Source organism: Heteronotia binoei, chromosome 1 (genome assembly GCF_032191835.1).
Source record: "Heteronotia binoei isolate CCM8104 ecotype False Entrance Well chromosome 1, APGP_CSIRO_Hbin_v1, whole genome shotgun sequence".
Classification (NCBI taxonomy): Eukaryota; Metazoa; Chordata; class Lepidosauria; order Squamata; family Gekkonidae; genus Heteronotia; species Heteronotia binoei.
Window position 1 is genome coordinate 194,979,275 of NC_083223.1, and position 16,650 is coordinate 194,995,924.

The window sequence follows — 16,650 nt, forward strand, 5'->3', positions numbered from 1 at the left end:
GAAGGACGGATTGAGAAGGCAGAAAAAGATCTGAGGTAGAATATCAGGAGATGAACAACAAGGTAGGAACTGAGGGGAAAGAAAAAGTATCTTTTTTTTTTTTTTTAAAGAGATAGGCAAGTAATGAGAAAGGGTAGGAACCTAGCCTAAACGCTGCTACTCCCTGTCGAGGCAGGAAATAAACTGGAAGGAGGGTGGTTCCCACATCCACAGGAAGGGGAAGTTTTTTAAGATTCCTGCCTCCCTGATTGGACGGTGGGAAACACCCAAGATGTCCTCCGCCTCTTAGGGAGAAGGGGGGATTTGGAAGACCTTGCCTTGAAGAAGATTTGGCAGGTGCGTCCACCAGAGGAGACTGCTCTTGACAGACTGTGGGACTTGTAGTGTCATGTCTCTACATTCCATGATCGCCCACTGGTATGGTCCTAGGAATCGCTGGAGAGGCCTGGAGTGAAGACGGGCCCACTGCATCAAGCCCAGAAGTTTGTCCAGAAGTGTTAGTGAGGAAAACTGCTTGCTGATCACTGTGGCAGCCACTCCTCCGATTCCCTGTGCTTTGGACATCAGCAGTGACAGGGAACAATGGACAGAGTCGATGATTGCCCCCAGATGTTCTATCTGCTGTTTGGGTTGTAGGGTACTCTTGGCAAGGTTCACCAGAAAGCCGTGAGCTTGCAAGCATCGAATTGTCTTCTCCATGTCCTGGCTGCTCTGGAGTCTGTTGCTCAACCTGACCAACGGGTCATCCAAATAAGGATGGACATGAATGCCCTGTCTCCTGAGGTGTACAATGGGATCTATCAGGAGTTTGGAGAACACCCTGGGAGCAGTTGACAGTCCAAACAGCATCGTCCGATATTGGAAGTGTAGTTCCTCCCATGAGAAGCATAGGAAACATCTGTGTGCTAGATGAATAGAAACGTGCAGATACGCTTCAGTCAGGTCTATGGAGGTGAGAAACTCTCCCTCCTGCAGAGAATCCATAATGAACTTCAAGGTTTCCATTCGATAGCAACGGAGCTTGATGAACCTGGTTAGGAACTTGAGTTCCAGGATGGCCCTCCAGTCCCCATTCTTTTTGGGAACCGCAAAGAGAATGGAATAAACACCCTGTCCCCTCTCTCGGGGGGGGGGGGGACAGGGTCGATTGCCCAGAAGGTGTTGTAGCGCTTTGTGTGTGACGTCTCCTTTGACTGGATTCCTTGAAGGCAGAGATCTGACAAATCTGTTGGGGGGATGGATTGGAACTCGACTGAGTACCCTTGAGACACTATTTCTAAGGCCCATGCATCTGCCTGGGAAGCCTCCCAGGCTGGTCAAAAATGAAGAAGTTGGGCCTCCACTGGAAGAGACTCGCAGTCAGGCCTGTTTGGACTTGGCACCATGATCCTGTCTATCAGACTTGGAAAATGATCCCTTGGCGAACTTGGAGCCAAATGGAACTTTTTTGAAGGAGTGTCTGGAAGAATCCCAGCTGGACTTCTTTCCATCTTGCCAAAGAATGTTGGGCACGAAAAGGATGTGAAGACCTTCTGTCCAGATGACGAAGAGACTTGGGCATCGCCTTCTTCTTCTCTCTGGTCTCCACCAAAATCTTTTCCAATGACTCCCCAAATAGCTTCTCCCCTTCAAAAGGATAAGCTGACACTAGCAACTTGGATAAAAGATCAGCCTGCCAGACTCTAAGCCAGAGCAGACGTCTGGTAACAGTGGTGGAGGCTATAGCCCTGGAGACAAAGGTGATAGCATCAAGCGTTGCATCAGCTGTAAAAGAAGAGGTCCTGAGGATTCGGGTGGCATCCTCCAATAAACGCCTGTTGTCCTCTGGCAACATTTGAATTAGCTTGCGCACCCAAACTATAGTGGCCCTGGAAACCAAGGATGCAGCAGAGGATGCTCTGACTATCATAGCGACTGCTTCGTGGGCCCTCATTAGAGCAACCTCCGCTTTTTTGTCTAAGGCAGGGGTGTCGAACTCATTTGTTATGAGGGCTGGATCTGACATAAATGAGACCTTGTTGGGCCAGGTCATGTTGGGTTGGGCCAAACCATGTTGGGCCGGGCCATGTGTGTACCTCTTTAAGATAAGGTAGCAGAGATATAAATTTTATAAAGAATAGAGACAAACACATGTATTTTAAAAGAAATTAAAACATGCTTAAAAAGTTAGCACTCGTTGGTCTTAAAGATGCTTTCTTTGTATTTCCCCCATGAAATCCAGGGAACTGGGCAAAGGAATCTCTGGCTCTTTCCTTCCTTCCCCAGGGGACTGGGCGGAGGCGCCTCAGCCAATGGAGAAAATAGAGGTTTTGCTCTGTAGCTCCTGTGCAACTGAGCAAGCCTTGCAAAGCAAACTGTTATGCAGAAGGAAGCAAGAGAGAGAGAGCAGGAAGCAGATGACAGCCAGTTGCTTGGAGGCCTGATAAGATCCCTCCAGAGGCCTGATTCGGCCCCCGAATGGCATGTTTGACACCCCTAGTCTAAGGCATCTTTTATGTTCCCAAGGCCATCTTCTGAGAGAAGACCGGATGTCTGCAGCGCTGTCACCGGGGCATCCACCGCTGGGACCTGCAAAAGCTCAGTGGTATAGTCAGGCAAAGCATACAGCTTTTTAACTAACTGGGGAAACTGTTTGGTGGCAGCAGACTTTTCCCATTCAACTCTGACGTTCAAAAAATTCAGGAAAAGTTTATCTCTGGGGAGAAACTCTGAGTTGCCGCTGGTTCTAAATCTTAATTTCTTAGAACTCGATGGCTTGGTAGCATCTTCAGAAGGAAGATCACAGATTTCTAAGGCTGACAATGTCTTAGACAACAAATACTGGTAATCTTCCACTTTAAAGAAACGAGTAGCTTGTTCAGATATGGTAACTTCTTCCTCCTCATCTCCTGAGAGGAATTCGCCCTCTTCCCTACTGACTCAGAGGTCACTAACTCTTCCCCAGAATGGTGCCTATTCCTGGAGCCAGAGTCTTGTTGTGACTCCTGGCTCCTCTTCTGCAAACTAATAGCCTTGCGGGCTGCCTTGGTCGGCCAGGATGGATTAGACTGGCTAACATCCGATGCTGCACCCCGGGGAACTAAGGGAAGAGTAAGCCCTACTCTGGAGTAAAACTGTCCCATCCCCTCCTGTATAGCCTGGGAGATAGTCTGCAACAGGCCTTCACAGCCTAGCTATCTAGCTGCTCTCCCTGTAGAGGCAGGAACTAAACTGAAGGGGCGGGTTGTCCCAAGGGCACCTAAAGGAAGGAGAAAAAAGTAGTCCTGCCTCCCTGAAGGATCATGGGAACAACCCATTTAGATTTCCTCTGCCTCCGAGGGAGAAAGATCTGGCCATGGTAGAGGCAAGACGGGCATCTCTTGAGCCGGGAACGGTCAGAAGATCTAGGGAGGCTGAGCGAAGCGACCTCCAGGGCATATATGGGAAGAGACGGTCCCGCAGGTATGTTGGTCCCAGGCCACATAAGGCTTTAATAATAGTCCCCCCCCCCCAACACACACACCTCACAGAAAACAGTCCTAAACCACTGGTCCATAAGGTCAGAATTATTTCTACCCTGAATGGTAAAATTCTTGGTGATGTTCTATTAATGACTGTCATGCTAGTTAGAGTTATCTCTGACTTCTCATATTAATAAGCCTTTATTATTGGGGAGGGGATCTGTGTTTAAAAAAACCTTTTTCCTGTAAAAATCTATAAAAGTTTGTTTCTCACAGAGGAGAAAGGAAATAAGAATAAATGAATGAACACCCACGGTGGTGGGGGAGAAAGAGAAAGAAGAATAAAAAGAAAAATCTAAGGGGACTCAGAACATTGTAATTCTTCTTATGTTAAGATATTTTACTTTACTTTACTTTATTTGATTTATATCCCGCCCTCCCTGCCGAAGCAGGCTCAGGGTGGCTAACTTACATTCTTAAGTTTAAAATATTTTACATAACAAACAAATCTCTGTGCTGAGTGCAATAAAAATCCAATGACCTGATCCACAAAAGTCCTGTGCCATATATCTATAAACTCATCCCTACCCAACCATGTCCTTAATTACACTACCATGAGTCTGAAGCAAAGCTATGTACCACATTCCTGTTTCCTGTTGGAACTTTGTGACTCAAGTTTCTAATATGTAACAACTGAAATTAACATATTTTTCTTATTTTCACAGGGTCTGGATTGCATTCTAAATAAATAAAATAAACAAATGGAACTGAAGGAGAATACCAGAAATGTCATCCTCTGAATGTCCTCTAAATTTGTTGGCTTAGCTACAAACCCACATGGTGGTACAAATGTCTGCCATCCCAGTTTATCTCTCAGTCTCAAAATATGACATATCACATCATCATTAATGGGCTCTAGGAGAGAAGAAAAGTTCATTTTTAGAATTTTGTCACTGTTATAAATGTTTCCAAACAATATAGTGTTGTTACTGTGTTTAGCTAATATACAAAACAAAATCTGTGAACTGTGGGGGGAAAACCCACAAAGTAATCATGGCTGAATTAAGACCATCTTAAGTGATAAACTATAGCCGTCATTATGAGTGTACAAAAATGATTTAATGATTTATAACCTTGTCTCCAAATCAGAATAATTAGAATATCAGGGTATGCATACATCATCACAACTAAACTACTGAGAACCATCTAGTTAATAATTTTGGCTGGGGGGCCGGGAATGGTTTGTGTTCATTTAACAAGCATAAATCTATATGTCTAGCTGCTATAGGTGGCCCTGTGTGAATAAACCATCTGCGCATTTAGGGCAATCTGCAGCTGGAGTATATTTTTTCTGAAAAGCAAGTGGAAACCCTAGATTTGAAGAAACCTCAAACAAGTTTATGGGGATTCAGAAGAGTGGAGTAGGAACATGGAAGCAGAGAGGGGGACAAGCGATGAATGGTTCAGGAGGAAAATGGAGGCAAAAGTAGGATGGAAGGGATGCAGAAAAAGAATTAGTGGTAGAGTGAGGCTGCAGAGGGTGGAGACAGGATTTCCCCTTCTCTTAGTTATCATGCATGTCAGTCGTCAATTATATTTTTCTCAGAGGAGTTATTTTACATATTAGAGCGCATATCTAGCCTACATAGTACAGTAGTTTGTTACTGGAATTTTCAGTAAATTACACATTATATAAATAAATTACAGTCTGCAAATAATGTAGTTTGAATACTAATAATTTTTTCATTTTAAATTTGATAGATGCAGGCAAAATTCATCAATGGATTAATGCAGAGTATTCAAAATAACAAATAAATGCAAAGGGACAAAATAACTCTGGTTTCGATATCACAGTTGGTAACAGCATTTGGCTTTAGAGATGTACACACCAGTTCTGTCATAAGAGAAAGCAGCCTTCGCCTTAACAAATTGCTGACCACCCCCAGCTTGAAACTTCATGCATGTCCTTGTATGGCAACTCAATTGAGTACCAACAGTTTGAACTTCTGCTAGCTCATCTGCACCTATAACAGATAATCAATACAAGTAAATAATTAAGGAGCTAAATATGACAAGAATGTCTTCATTATCCAGAGTCATTATTGTTGTGTATTTAATATTATCTACATTATTTTCTAGTATATTTTACATCACATTATTTTCATATATGATATTTACATCATTTCTGCTTTTACAGAAAAGATAATAATTTTAAACAAACACAAAAAACGATATCCCAACGAAGCTGGTCACTTATTCTCCCCCACTGAATACAGTTAATACCAACATTCATTCACACATTCCTTTAAACTCAAAGAGGTCCCAGTTGTTGGAGGCCACACTATGATATCATTCAGGAGAAGTCTGTTCAGAATGTTAAATTAACCAACTTTTCCCTTCTTCCTTGATTTGCTACTATGCCAATAAAGTATCTGTGATTGTGATATCACTGGCATTGTACAGAGTTTGCCTTCACATCAATGTAGCCCTGTACTGTAGCACTATATTTCAAAAGTACTTCTTCACCCAAAGGGTGATTAACATGTGGAATTCACTGCCACAGGAGGTGGTGGCGGCCACAAGTATAGCCACCTTCAAGAGGGGTTTAGATAAAAATATGGAGCACAGGTCCATCAGTGGCTATTAGCCACAGTGTATGGAGCACAGGTCCACCAGTGGCTATTAGCCACAGTGTATGTGTGTATATAACATTTTTTGCCACTGTGTGACACAGAGTGTTGGACTTGATGGGCCGTTGGCCTGATCCAACATGGCTTCTCTTATGTTCTTATGTTCTTATGTTCTTAAAACATTCAAAAGTGCTATCAAAAGGGAGTATAAACGACCACCTAACACCAATGTTTACAGAGGATTCAATCGTCCACTAAGCTATGTCTTACATTACATCTCATTAACTTTGTCCTATAAAATTCAGCTTCAATACACCTAGCTTGTAAGATAAATTCTGACTTTCCTTATACAGTTTTTAAGCAATCATATTATGTACATCAGGAAATGTTATGCTCATTTGAGAAGGTAATCAGTCTCAATTCATAACTATTTAAGAATTCAGCTGTTCAAAAATTATTTCCCTGCATTCACATTTTTTCCAGTTTAACCCTATCTATTATACTTTCCTTCAGTAACAATAGAAATATCAGCAGATATATCAAGAGTAGAGCTAAGTTCTTCATGAAAAGGAATCATAGAAAATCTCTCTCCAGTCGTATTTGTAGGTTCAGAATATTCCATACTTCTGTGTAAATCCCACTCTGTCATTTTAGTAGGTTGACAAGCAATGGTTTTTGCTTTTTCTTTATGTATTCTTGAGAAACTAAAAAAAAAAATGAAAACCATAAAATCATTCTACAGAATACTTTTATCATGAAGAGTTAACAGTCACATACCAAGAAGACATAGTGCAACTGCACACTAAAACTACACATTAAGAAGCTATTCCTTAAAAATGGACAGTTTAATGTGGCAGAATTAGACATTATAAGAAAAACTCTGTGTTTCCTTCACAATGCTAATGAGTGAGGGCAGCACTTATAAAATAAAACTAACTGGTGGAAGGGCTAGTTTGGTCCTTACCGAAGCTACCACTTCTCCCATACAAATGCCCCCTTCCTGCTACATTTTTAATTGATTTTATCAGGCCCCAAAACTAAGCTAGCCCGATTGAAGAGAAAATGGGTTGGGCAGGGGAAGAAAAGTCAGCTCAGCAGGCAATTGTGAAAATAACATCTAGTTCCACCTGAAGATTGTGAGCATTTCCAAATGGAGTTACTGCATCATTTCTGGCCCCATTCTGCTTCAGTTTAATCCGCTGGTTTCCACACATTCTCTTTAGCCATTATTTTCACCTTGTTTTTATCTCCTGTTCCCTGCCCAACCCTCCTGCCCTGGTTCTTTTGAAATCACTTTTACCCTGATCGTTTTCTAACAATCAGTTTTGAGTTGCATTTGTTCCCATAATGTTTCCTGCATCTCCCACTTTCTACCCACTGAACATGATTATGGGACAATCCTTTCCTGAGCCTCCCCACAGTATTAAGGAATTTTTATCCCTTGTGTTAGTAAATTTCCAAGTATTAATTTAAAAAAAACTTGCCTGAGAATCAAAAATGATATATCAACTCTAAAGCAAGAATTTGAAGTAGGATTAGTAGAGACTCAAAAGAAAGTTCAACAAAATACACAAGAATCAAAATTCAGCATAAAATTTGGTATTGCATTAAGGAGCCTTAGACCAACAGTTGCAGCTAGCAAACCCAAGGACTGAAATTCTGGAAACCCAGAAAAGAAATCACAACCTATAATTTAGATCTATTTCAGAAGATTTTGATAAAACAAATCTAAAAGAGTCTACATATGCTGTTACAGAATCATTTTAAGATTGAAGATTTCCCAGTAATTAATCAGACATAACAGGATGAGATCTGGGGTTTGGAAATTTATAATAAAAGTTTATTAAGACATATAGGGTCCCCTATAAGGAAGGATTAATATAACTGCCCAAAAGTTTATATTGGGAAAACTTTTGAGCGTTAGTTCCTGGTTCAAGGCAAGGCAGGCTTAATTGGTGATTCATTAAAATCATTATCTTTATGGCTAGCCAATCTGAAGTTATGTAGAATAATTAAAGCTCACCTGCAAAAAGAAATAGGTCTATATGAAATACAATCCTTTGTAGATCAGAGAAAGTTTATATATTAGCTGAATACTAATGAGTGCACCTGTCCCACCCACCTATATGAGGTAACAGTATTATTTGGGCTACATCTTGTAATAAGGGTTATGTTTGGGTGAAGGAGAATATGGAAAATTCCTAGGTATTGATCAGATAAGCTGTGAACCAGAGTCTACCACCAAGATGATTAGTATTCATTATGCATGGAACTGACCATTTATGTATTACAAAGCATGCCATTTTTGGTTATTAAGAATAAAGTATAAAAGACTGCTACTTTTCACTGTATACCTCAGGGGAAAGCTCTTGGAGCTTTTTGCCCCTTTTATTGCAATAAAAGAGAATTGGACCTTCCAAATAGTCTCCCTATATTGGCTTGTATTTATAGGGTGCTCAGATTTGAGCTAAAATTCTGTAGTCACTGAGGTATGACAAACATATAGAATCAATTCAAGATTCATCACTAAGAATAGAGTACCACGGGATATTCTGGTTAAATTTACACACAAGAAAACAAGAGATTTTTATACTGAAAAAACAATGTCTGTTTAAGGTACAGGGGACAGAAGTACAGAGCATTCAAGAACTTCCTTCAACTTATATAAGAAGAAAAAGGTTTTGGTTTTTTTAAGACAAAAGAAAAAAAATTAAAATATTGTTAGAGAATTCCATTTGCTTCTGAAGTGATAATATTGAAGGGAAGAATAATAGTATCAACTACTTAAGCTAAACTACAGTTTAAAGAATACCTGAGAAAAGACAAAAAGAGAAAAATAAGAAACAAGCTCCAGATAACAAGGAAAGTTAAATAAGGTATCTACATGTGCTTAAAAGGCCCCACCTTGTGGGCTCAGTACCTTTGTTTGATCTTAAGCAATATAATGACCACTGAATGGTTATGTCTCCACCTATAGTATAACTTGTTAGAGCTAGACTTTTTCTGAGTGAAAACCCTTTTCTATTTTCCCATGTTCTCAAGGAAATGAGCAATAACCTGTCAGATTCTTAATGTAGATTCCTCAGAGTTCATTTCTAATCATGATTTTCTTCTTGCTACTAAATGCCTTTTGTGTTATTGTTGCACCTATCAAGGCTCTCCAAATTAAGTCTTGTTGTATTATGCTCAAATTTTGGTCTACTTGGTATTTCTGACAGCATGTTGCCTTCCAGCAACACATTCTTTGCACTCTGTGTATGCACAGAGGAAAATCGTTCTCTGGCACAAGCCTTAAACCTGGAGCATTGTGCCATCATCCTAGTTCTGCCTTTTACTCCATAAAAGGTTTCTTCTTCAAGGGATATGCTTTCGTGCTTCAAGTCTTTCTTGTGACTTGTCCTTGCAACAACTCAGCATTTTTCTCTTGGTACTACAGATGCCCTGCCCCATCTTTTCTCTTTTTATGAATTGTTTAATGTGTTTGTCAAGGTGAATTAACCATAATTTGATTTCTAGGATGTTGTAACTGTTTTGTTAAGTTTGCTCATCTTTTCTTTCAATATAGATGTGCAGGGAATCTGGACCTGCAAATCAAGTCTAATGCATGATCAATAGTTCTAAGAGTTGTTGATAGCCTGTTAAGAATTGTTTTATGTATGTGTAACCATTATGTTGCTTTTCAGAATTCTTGTTTTGTTAAGTTTTTGTTGAAATCTGTGCTCACATGTGAGATCGTTTTAGCTGAACTAGCCCAGAGAAAAACTGGATTTAGTGGGACCTGATCAGCTCACTAATGTCCAGGTTTTTAAATTTCTCTGCTCTAGCTCACCTGTCATTTTGGGTACAATCCCTCTCATATAAAGCTAGCTAGCATTGTTCTATTGAGGCCTCAGTTTTTGTTTTTGAAGTTTTTCTATTGTTTTGACAATTTCTTATATTCCAAAGCTATAGCAAAGGTTTTCTTTTGTCTCTTCTTTGTGGAACTAGTTTTATCATATGGGGGACGCCCCAACTATGGTCATTTCCCTGGAGCTCCAACCTTGTGCACAATGTTTTATTTTAAGTTTTATGTTGCAACAAAGAATATTTTGGGTTGTGTTTTCTGAATTGTGTATGTTACTTTCCTTCCTTGACAAGGAAAAAGCCCCCTAAAAGTCCTGAATGCTTAGTGTAATAGGCAAACTGGCCCAATGCAGGCCCCTAACATGACATATGTAAGCTTGTGACGTAAAAGCTCACTGGTCACCATACGCTGGACAGGAGGACACTTCACTAATAGCTTTTTAAAACTCCTTTCTTCATGGTTGAATGTATGCATTTTTGATCTGCTGTCACTGCTCCCTACTCTGGTACAGAATTATCCCCCATGTTGTCATGTGTGAATGTTTTTGGTTCCTTTTTGGTTCTTTCCTCAAAGCCCACTGTTGCTCTATGGACCATCGGTGATACAGGCAGAAAAGCACCATTGCCAAGTCCATGCTGGGTTACAGGAAGAATTCCCTTTTAGCAACAATAAAGACAGATTTCGCTGGGTGCTAGGGGGGGTGGGAAGACTCTTTGGTTCACCCTCCACTAGGACTTTCACATACCCAATAGGTACATGGAAGAAGATCCTCTTCAAACCCCAGTATAAGAAGCTTATCAAGGGGGGGAGAAGAAGAAAAGAAGACTCAAGGTTAAGATATGAATTCACTTGTAACCACGAATTCTAATGTACCTGTGTGTTTTTCTAATCAATTATTGTCATGATTGTGTGTGATTTATAGATCAATTCTTGTTACTTATCTGGTTTAAATGGCAGTAATGATTGTATGAATTCAACTTTTATTTCAATGATTGTAACCCTGTGTTTTAATACCGTATGCCCTACAATGTTGCCAATGTCTGCTATCCTTGCATTGTAGTATTCAAAGGAAGGAACCTTTGGCCTATTGGAATATTTTTCCAAATTAATTTTTGAGTAGTTTAGATAGTGGCTCCAACCTTTTTAGATAGACGGTACACCCCGGTAAACACCTGAAGCTACGTGGACTCGCCGCCTGTCAACTACAGATATGGACATTGTGTTATTGCAAGACCTCGCCACCAGATGGTGACGTAGGTCTTGAGGGGGGGAACTGTGAGGAAAAGCCCCCTACTTTTCATACACATGGACATCATGATCACCAGTATGGTTGCCAGGGTGCCTGGAGTTTTGACTCTCACACATCTGCTCTAAGAAGTGGACTTTGCTTGCAGTTTCTAAGGCTTATGTGGATACCATAAGCCTCAGCTTTGCATTCTACATCTCTGAAGAGTGTTAGCCAGAACTACAGACATGCTCCAGCTGCTCGTGTGCCCAGTCTTGGCCACTGCAGTGGAAGAAGCCAGGCCACCATGTTTCCAGCCTGCCTCCATGGACCTAAGGCTAACAACAGCAGAATCCATCTTGCTTTCCTGACCCAAGCATACCCTGCCAGGCTGAACTCATTCCTTCTTAGTGGGAAAGTCACACGTACACACCCTAGCCTGCAAGCAACCCATTAACCTCATGAATGGATTAATAGCTCCACTGTTGATCCTAATTGCTCAGCAATACCAGAACAATAAATCTTGCCCAGCAGAAGATGAGATAAGAGGAAGGACATCTCCTGTCTTCATCAAGTCTTTTGTCTTACCCGGGTGGTACCTAGGCCAGTATTTGATTCCCTATTGTCACCTTCCCAGCTAATCCCATTTAACCTTAAGTATCCAGCCATTCCCATTCTCACCCCAGTCTAATACCTTGGAGCCGCCCCAGGCAGCATTGCAGCTTGGAAATTTCCAGCTTCACCAGACTAAGGTGAAGTTCATTGGTCAAAACTGGCATCCAATTAGGTGTCAGCAAGGGATGTCCAGCCTTCTTGGTCATCGCAGAGCCTCCCCCTGCTCCTCCCCAAGACCTCCCAGCCCCTGAAGGGTCTGAGGGAGCCTATTTAACCTCTGACCCAACTCCACTCATGTGTGCATCTAACAGTATCCCAGTTCCACTGTCTAGATCCATCCCCAATTCTGGCCACAGTTTTGGGTCCATTTCCCCTGTCCTCTTATGTCGCCATTGGAAACCTTCCCTGAAGACGACGATGGTAAATATGACCCTGTTTGTCTACCCATATATGTTACCCCTATCAATCTATCTGTATTTCCTTAGACCTGTGTGAATGTGTGAGTGTTTTGTATTTTTACCTTGTATGAAAGAACTATTATTCTAAATAAATTACAATTGGTTTTTATTAAATTAGAGTCCAGTTTATTGAGCATCACTCTCTGAATGGTTGAGCCTGGTATACATTGATAAAAAGATTCCTATTAAAGCCAAGTGTCCATTAAACTAATTCCCCAACCTCGTTTTGAGGGCATTTGGCTTACAAAACATACCAACACATCAACACCCCCCCAAAAAAGAACAATAACCTGGGTATCATTAGTTGATCAAAAGAAAAAAGGTGTAGAGATCTATATCACAAATCAACAAATAAATGTTATAGAAGAATGTAAAGACCCAGAAGGAAGCTATGTTCCAAATGATGCCATAGAAAACATTTATGAGAATTTTTTTTCAGATTTTATTAGACTTTGAAGAAAGTAAAATTATGATTTTTGGAGACATGGATGGAGTAAAAAGACAAATCCAGGAAAACAAAAGTGGTATACTTTCAATATATTGAAACACTACATCTAACAGATGCTTGGAGAGCTGTTAACCCAAATTCTAGAGATTTTACCTTTTTTTCAGATATCAAACATACTCCAGAACTGATATATGCTGGGTATCTAGAAGCTTAATTACAAATTTGAAGAAGACTGAACTTCAACCATTCTCCTTTACTGATGGCTTGGCAAACAGATGGACTTAAAAGGGGGAGATCGAATGATCATTTTTTTACTTCAAAAAGCTATATTAAAGAAATGTAAAAAGGATCTGGAAGAATTTTTAAAATTGAATTGTATAGATGGTGTCTCCACTGCAACAATCTGGGAAGTGAGTAAAGCCTTTATGAGGGAATTTGATAGCCACTGCCTCAAAAATGAAGAAAGTGAAGTTAGGAAAAAATTACAAAAACAACAGAAAATTTCAAATTCTAGAAGGACAGCACAAGAATCTTTTACGAAGGTGACACTAACAGAAATCAAGCAACTAAAAATCAATTAGATATGCTACAAACTGAGGAGATGCAGAAGAAATTAAGCCTCTTGAAACAGAAATGTTTTAAACACGAAAATAAACCTGGATGATTTTTTACCTAATGCTTTAAAAAAGTGACTGAAAAAAGAATAATGAGAGTGAAAAGTTAAACGGAATTACTTATAAAGAAAAAGAAATACACAAGTAGTATACTGGTTTTTTGCACAACTTTACAAGAAGAAAACCTAAGAGGAAGGACTTGAATACACAAAACATACATTTACTCCAAAGTTTACACCAGAAAATAGAGACATTCTGAAACAAAATATCATAGTACAAGACATCTCACAAGCAATTAAAAAGCTGAAGAAATATAAAGCACCTGGCCTGGATGGGTTGATTATATACAAACAAACAAAAAACTGTGGAAAATCAATGAATAAATATTAAAAATAAATTTATGAGTATAAATTGATTCTCAAAAATTAATTTAATAAAATACTTATCACTTTAGAATATACAATAAATCACAAGTTCCGACTTAAAGCACTAGTAGACCATTCGCCCAACTCTGCGGGTAAATTAAAGTGCCAGTGCCAAAAGTTTTTCGCGTGGAGTCAATTCTGGTTGTTCAAGAATATCTCTTTCATTTTCAAAGATGCCAGATTGAAAGCTTCATCATTTATGCAAGCTTTTTATGAAAGGGGGTAGCCAATAGCCTCCAACAGTAAAGCCTCCTATAGTACTGTTTTCTCTAGGGCTCGTGCTAAACAAAGAGTTTTGTGATTAGTGGAATACGTCTCTTTGATAAAGTTATTTTCGGAAACAGTACTATAGGCAGCTTTACTGTCTGAGGCTATTGGCTAATTAATCATAATTAATCATAATACAAATCAATTGGTGACATTATTGGTGAGGTCAGAGTGCTAATTCTCAGAGAGTCCCAGATTTAAAAGAGACTATCTCTGATTACATGATGGTTGTGTTGCGTTCTAGGGTTTTTGCTTTTGTTTGTTTTTTAATCCAAAAATGACTGTGTAGTACATCATTCAGGTTTGAAGTTTCTAATTTCATTTATCTTTCATTTGGAGTTCTGATTCAATCTGCAATCCAAACCAGACTGGCAGTCTGATAATACAATTTAATATTAGGTATCATTAGTCTTTCTTTTTTCTTCATCATGTAGTATTTTAAATCTAATTCTTCTTTTTTTTGCCATCCAATATGGATGAATTTATTTTTTTCTTTTATGTTAATTGGTATCATCTGAAATTTTTTGGCAGTATATTCATTTTTATGTAGAGATTCTTCCCAACCAAGAAAGTTTCAACTTAGATCATCTTTCCATATCTTTTTGATTTTTCCTCCCAACTACACCATAATTGTCTTTTAATAATCTATCACGTTTCCCAATCAAGTATATGCCCAGGTATTTAACTGGTTTGTTGCTAGTTGGCATCCTGTAGATTTCTTAATATTTTCCTCTTTTTGTTTTGTTAAAAATTTGGAAATTATTTTGGTTTTATTCCTGTTAAATCCAGAAAAAGATCCAACTCTTACAATTTGTTGTGTAACATATTCAAGTGTCTGATTTCGATTAGAAACTATCAAGACGATGTCATCAGCATAACTTCAATTTCAATTCCTCTCCAACTATTTTCAATCCTTCAATAAGGGGGTCACTTATTAAGACACATCTACAAATTCTTACTTCAATATGACATAGAAAAAGAGCAAGTAAAAATGTGCACATTGAAATGGATCTAGAATTTTGGAGAAGAGATAACATTTCAAGGACGTGAAAACCTATGGACAAAAGATTTAAATTTACTGCAAGTCAAGCTCTAAGAGAAAGTTGGTACAAGATGTACTTTCAATGGTATATCACTCCAAAAGATATAAAAAATATGGACATGAATTATTCAGGAACATCCTGGAAATGCAAAGAGGCAAGAAGGTACCTTTCATCACATGTGGTGGACATGCAAAAAGACAAGAAAATTCTGGAAGGACATACATACCAAGATTCAGAATATTCTGAAAATGAACTTTGTTATAAAACCAGAGACAATGTTGTTGGCGATTCTGCATGATAATGTTGAAAAAATATTACATTAACTGTTTAAATATATGCTGACTGCAGCCATACTAGCAATGCCAACTAAACAGAAAGCAGTAGCATGTCCTACTGAAGAGATCTGGAGAGATAAAAATGTCATAATATGCCATAATGGCCAAATTCATGAACTACATAAATAGAAGATCAGATAAAGAATATGAAAAAAATGGGAAACCTACTATGCTTACTAAAGATAAAGAGAAGCAGTATAAATAAAGAGAAGCAGCATAAGTAACTCTTACTTGGTTCTGTCTAGTAATTAATGATGACTAATTTAGATTTTTCTTGTTTGGGCCTCAAACACTGAACAATTAGCTAATATATTTAACATAATTATCATTACTAGTAGCTTATTGTATATTTAATTATTCAATTAGTTTTTCAACTATATTTAGTTTGTTACTAAACTTTATGAAATATTTCTAATTTATATTATTAACAGCACAATATTGAGGGAGGGGGGCAAAAGTGCTCTGGGAGCCAACTTATCCCCACACTGGTGTTCTAATGAAAACAAAATCTGATATTATAGTGCCCCTATACGGATCTATGATGCAGCCTCATTTGGAATACTGTGCACGGTTCTGGTCACAATATGTCTAGGACATTACCGAGCTAGAAAATGTACAGAAGAGGGTAAACGAAATGATTAGGGGGTTGGAGCACCTTTCCTATGAGGAAAGACTGAAGAGTCTGGGACTTTCCAATTTAGAAAAGAAATAAGCAAGTGGGGGATAATGATAGTCATTTATAAAATTATGCAGAGTAGAAAGAACTGACAAAGAAAATTTTTCTCCCCCTCCCAAAATACTAGAACTTGAGGGCATCCACTGAAGCTTATGGGCAGTAGATTCAAAACAGGACAAAGAAAATACTTATTTTATACAGAGAATGATTTAAATGCGATATTTGCTGCCAGAGGATTTAGAGATGGCCACAAGCACAGACACCTTTCAAAGATGATTAGACAGATTCATAGAGGATAGATTGGTCAGTGACTACTATCCATGGTGACTAAAAGGAACATCCACATTCAGAGGCAGGAGGCAACATTAGTGCCAGGAGGCAACATCAGGGAAATGTTTTGGCCTCTATGTCATATTGCTGGCCTTTCAGAGGAACTCCCTGGATATTGTGTAAGGCAGGATGCTGGAATGGATGGACCCACTGGTCTGATTCTGCAGGACTCTTCTTATGTTCTTATAAGTCAATCAATCTCATGTTGGATCTTCCTTTTTTCCTACTGCCTTCCATTTTTCCTAATATTATTGTGTTTTCCAGTGACTCTTATCTTCTTACAATGTGACCAAAGTATGA

At 39.0% G+C, this 16,650-nt stretch overlaps 1 protein-coding gene across 1 annotated transcript in view; it reads right to left on the reverse strand.

The window, feature by feature from the left end:
- The window catches only part of LOC132576480 (dynein axonemal heavy chain 14-like), a 193,873-nt gene extending 188,413 nt beyond the window's left edge, over nt 1–5,460 (reverse strand). The window contains exons 1-2 of the mRNA XM_060245693.1: nt 5,330–5,460; nt 4,222–4,355 (exon numbers count right to left, since the gene is read on the reverse strand). Coding sequence (XP_060101676.1) covers nt 4,222–4,355; nt 5,330–5,399 — 204 coding nt within the window. The 5' untranslated portion in view covers nt 5,400–5,460. The remainder of the gene's footprint in view (nt 1–4,221; nt 4,356–5,329) is intronic.
- Between the last annotated feature and the right edge of the window lie 11,190 nt (nt 5,461–16,650).